The sequence below is a fragment of the Penaeus japonicus genome, unplaced genomic scaffold (genome assembly GCF_977035675.1).
Source record: "Penaeus japonicus unplaced genomic scaffold, GWHDUDI00000001_assembly GWHDUDI00000026, whole genome shotgun sequence".
Lineage (NCBI taxonomy): Eukaryota > Metazoa > Arthropoda > Malacostraca > Decapoda > Penaeidae > Penaeus > Penaeus japonicus.
This window is the reverse complement of record NW_028234428.1, coordinates 23,136,350-23,141,349: the sequence shown is the minus strand read 5'-3', so window position 1 is coordinate 23,141,349 and position 5,000 is coordinate 23,136,350. Positions and strand designations below refer to the sequence as shown.

The 5,000-nt window shown below is 35.5% G+C and overlaps 1 protein-coding gene across 2 annotated transcripts in view; it reads right to left on the bottom strand.

The window, feature by feature from the left end:
* The window catches only part of LOC147468826 (uncharacterized), a 5,120-nt gene extending 224 nt beyond the window's left edge, over positions 1-4,896 (bottom strand). The window contains exons 1-3 of one of the 2 annotated variants that reach the window (XM_086552166.1): positions 4,589-4,896; positions 3,693-3,835; positions 1-3,003 (exon numbers count right to left, since the gene is read on the bottom strand). The exon at positions 1-3,003 is cut by the window's left edge and continues 224 nt beyond it. In XM_086552166.1, coding sequence (XP_086408292.1) covers positions 2,024-3,003; positions 3,693-3,835; positions 4,589-4,857 — 1,392 coding nt within the window. In that variant the 5' untranslated portion in view covers positions 4,858-4,896 and the 3' untranslated portion in view covers positions 1-2,023. The remainder of the gene's footprint in view (positions 3,004-3,692; positions 3,836-4,588) is intronic. The other variant, XM_086552167.1, reaches the window with a different exon arrangement.
* Between the last annotated feature and the right edge of the window lie 104 nt (positions 4,897-5,000).

Below are 5,000 nucleotides of genomic sequence, written 5' to 3'. Positions count from 1 at the left end.
CTGGCTCTCAATAAATATTTATCTTAAAAAATAAGAAATTTCCTATGTACAATAAACTGAAAATACAAGCTTTGCAGCTCATACTCTCATAATGTTGCATATTCAAAAAGAATATTTACTGTACAAGCCTAATGTCATCACCGGAACAAAGTGATGCAATGAAAAAAAAAAAAAAAACTTTAAAATCTCCTAACCTTCTACTGATATGGCTGTCTCACATACTTTGAGATTTTCCTGTATTTTGTAACTTCAGTCAAACTTTTAATCTGATTCGAATATGTAATTTCCTTCAAACCCTAACTTGAGGTGATGCATGGGTATGCTTATTCTCCTGCTGACAAAGTTGTGAAAAAAGCAAATATTTAGTTTTTGTCCTTGAAACCATAAACATGAATACACTTATAGACATACATATACTTCAAATATTTTAGTTAATTTTTAATTAAAAAGGGCAATTCAAAGACAAGCTCATATTTGTCATCTGACTATTTCTGAAATGGTTTGTCTCCCTCTTGTCTGACAATATTCTTACTTTGTCCATGCAAATATATTAAATAAATTATTCTTTACAATATCTACATACAAATATAATCCTTTTGTATTAAATGCAAAATTGTATTAGTGAAATACATGAGAAAATATTCATTGATATGAAGTCAGCAGTATATAAACAACATTCCCATTATTTCTCTGTTTTATCCATATTATATTCTTTGTCGTAGTTTTTTTTTTTTTTTTTTTTACTTGCAAAAAAAATTGCAAACAGTACCAAACCATATCAATGAAGAGTTAAGAGATAGCAATACAGTTTTTGTACAAATTCAAAACTATGAGCATTTAAGAACTTTATAATTCTTACATAATATAAAACTCATTTTAATGAGTATTCTTATTTATAAATCCTATCATTTTCTTTCAATATATGCATTGAAATTAATTTAAATTAAAGCTTTCTTCTTGTATTAAAAGTACTCATATCTCAAACACTTAAAAACATAACTGATGCCCACCAAAGCATTACAAAAATTTATAAACTGCTTATTTTAAATTGTCTCAGTGGTTCCATTCTTCCTGAGTCAATACAGTCTCTTTAAGAGATTTAATTACCTTCAAATATGTAAGGCTTTAATTCTATTCACAGGTGTACACATACACATTGCACTTTGTTGATCCTGAACACTTGTACTGTCCCAAATTGTTCCATGTAAATTCAAAATATCACATATAAGCTAGTTCATAAGGTTCTTAAAAATTGTTTATTGTCAAAATTCTATCTATATGGGGGTTTTAAGACACAGGGTCTCATCACTGGTCATCACATTTTAGTTGTTAATAGATCACAAGATACTGAACTACAATACTGTATTTTTTTCTAACCAGCATATTGTTAATACATTTTCCAGAGGTTCCAGTGCTTTTTTCATATATACTAGTATGGGTGCGAGAACTTAATTTTTCATTTCCCAGGAAAATAAATCAATGGATGAAATTTTAAGAAAGGCCCAATCAAAATTCTTGTTTTGTTTTGTTACACTAATGCAAGAAATCTCATGGGTTCATTAAAGATGTTATGTCATGTATTCAACTTTGTTTTCACCTCAAGGTGTTATGAGTCACCCTGTTTTATTTGTGATGTATGTAACCTAAATCTGTGTTTTTTAGCACCTCTTCATTGAATGATCTTCACTCATTTTGTGTGTTGTATATGATGTTTGGCTGTCTCGTATGTGTAGTCAAATTGGACAGAAAATATTAACAAACTGGATTATACATCAAGATATGTCAACTTCACATATAAATCCTTTGCTTTTACACATCCCTTGACCAAATTTGTTTTTTTGGGGTGCAGAGCACAAGTATCATTTGATTCTCAATCCAAAATTTTGCATGACGGATGCAGGGTTTTGCATATAATGAACCTTGGTTCTCATTTAAAAGAAATGAAAAATAATCAACACAAGAAATATGCATACTGTCTTACACTGTTTCATATGAAAATTACTAATGACTTTTTTTTCCATTTTCACATATGGGACAAAAAGTGCTCATCACCTCCATTTTTCAACACTTTGTCCCAATACTGTATTTTTCTGTCAGCTAGAGCTATTTTTCTGTCAATAAGGTGGGTTTCTCTTTGTACATTTTTCAGTTGTTCATGAAGTATTCTCAACTGCAATCTACCTTTCTCTTCTTCTAGTTTTGCAGTTACTAATTGTTTACTGGCTAACTGTCTGTCTTGGTCAAGTAGCATGTCAAGTTTTCTCTTTTGCGATGTTCGAACAGACGCCGGCCATGCAGAGCTACAAGAATTCCCTGAACTCGATACTGTAGTTTCTGGCCAGTCCATGGGGTTGTTTGCAATACTGGTGACAGCTGTACTAGGGCAAATTGTTGATACAGAAGTTGCCACAGCTGTTGTGCTATTATCAAACTGTAAATTCCTTGTTGCACTGATGTGTTGCACACCTGGTACCACTGAATTACTGACATTTGCTTGTTGCACCTGAGGTGGAGGAGGAGGTGGAGGAGCTGGTGCTATTGGCCGGTAATTACTTCTTTGTGTAACATTTGTCTGTATACCTAAAGGCAGTGTACTCATTGCAAATACTGCTCTTCCTGTGCTATCTAGTTGCTGCTGCTGCTGCTGCTGCTGCTGCTGCTGTTGTTGTTGTTGTTGTTGTTGTTGTTGTTGTTGTTGTTGTTGTTGTTGTTGTTGTTGTTGTTGTTGTTGTTGTTGTTGTTGTTGTTGTTGTTGTTGTTGTTGTTGTTGTTGCTGCTGCTGCTGCTGCTGCTGCTGCTGCTGCTGCTGTTGTTGATGATGCTGTTGATGCTGCTGCTGCTGTTGGAGTTGTTGTGGTTGTTGTTGATGCTCCTGCTGCTGTTGAAGTTGTTGGGACTGTGGTTGCTGATGTTGCTGTTGTTGTGGCTGATGCTGTTGGTGTTGCTGCTGTGACTGTTGTTGATGTACAGCCTGTTGCTGTCCCTGTATTTGTCCATCACCTTCTAGAATAAAACAACTGTATAAGTAATGTCCCTTATCTGACAGAAAATGTAATCATTTAAATATACAAACACATAAAATAGTATACATACAACAAGTATATATGCATGTATAAGTGTGTGTGTGTGTGTGTGTGTGTGTGTGTGTGTGTGTGTGTGTGTGTGTGTGTGTGTGTGTGTGTGTGTGTGTGTGTGTGTGTGTGTGTGTGTGTGTGTGTGTGTGTGTGTGTGTGTGTGTGTGTGTGTGTGTGTGTGTGTGTGTGTGCATATATATATATATATTAATATATATATATACATATATATATATATATATATATATATATATAATATTTACATATATGTGTGTGTGTTTGTGTGAGGTTATTGATAATGTAATTAAAAATCAGATTTCACTTACAAAATTAATCAAACATATACTGCAAAAATGGCTTCCATCAACTTGAGTACCACCTCATGTTGCACTGCCATAAACATGTCATCCCTTGAGTTTTCTAGATCCACATAAGGAACTGTTGATCATCTTCTCATACATGGGTAGACATGAGGTTGACCAAAGGTACTAAATTAAGCTCAGAGAAATCATTCCATTTAATACAGTTAGTGAAAATGAGGGAGGAGGGAGGGGAGGAAATGGGACAAAACACAAAATGAGAAGTTTGGACATTTCCTTACAGATAACTCCCTCCTACCGTTCTTGATGCTAAGGTCATCTTCCCATGAGTTTTGTACTGGTTCTGGTGAACGATTGAGTATGACAGGATCCACTTCAACATTCATAGTAGTTGGGGAGGTTGGACTTTCCCCGTATTGCTGTGGGCAATCAGACCTCTTTCTGTAATGGAAAGGAAGAAATATTTATTTTTATGGGTAGTGTTCATTATTTCTTTAAATGCTTGTTTTTCATTTAGTTTGAATCACTTTTGTGGTGTGCATTTGAACTTTTTGCTGACCAACATACAATCTGATCAAACATGAAACTGAAAACATGAAAGTTCTTAAATTAGTACAAAGGAAAGTGTGTTATAAGTCCATGTTGCAAAAAGAGGAAATCCCAAACAATCTAATAAATTAATAAATGGTTCATTTAATAGTACATTAATAAATGGCTTCAAAGATGTTCTTGACAGCTATTGAGACAGAAATGTATATGGAACCAAATAGACCATAGTCTACAATATCCCCTTTAACCTGTAAGTGTGAGTTAAAAGACAACTAAGAATATTATTATTTCAAATGAAGTCCTATTACTTTCAAGCAGATTCCCAATGTACCACAGCTAAAGAAGGAAGTTATTCATTTAAAAAGGCTTTCATTAATATTTAACACAAAATGAACAAAGGAAAATAAATATGTAGCAATAATGTATCAACCATCAATATCTCATTCACACTTTGAGCTTCATATGACATATTGAAATATACACAAACAAGATATATAATAAAATGGAATTCATTCCCTATTTTGACACTTGACAGCTCCCTTGCCTGTCTCGCAAACCACCCGACTGACAGACGAGGCAGATACTGTCACCCTCCTCCCCCTCTATCACGCCCTCGGTCACCACCACTCATCACTCCTTCATCACCTCTCGGCTGCTGCAATTTGCTTCTCTCTGTATCTCTGATTCATCCAGCACTTGCGGAGCTCTTCGACTGTGCGAGGGATAACAACCACGCTCGTATCTGCATTAAAAGTATGTGTTATCTTCTCCCAGCTCTTCCTCTTCTCCTCGAGGGTGTGAGCCTTAATGTCCTTGCACTCCAACACATGTTTTTCCTTGCTGATCAGAGAGAATAATAGAGTTTTCTCTTGTTCGCTGAAATTCCGCCTCTTGGTGTGGCTGGAAGGCCTCATCTCGGAGCGCGTTTGTTTACAAATGTCAGCTGCGCACCGTGGATCGAGGGAATCTCACTCATGATTGGCTGACGCGCCAGTTGGACGCAGACCTTCTGCCAATCGGCGACGAGATTTCCGCTCCCTTAAGTGCGCGTTGTGAA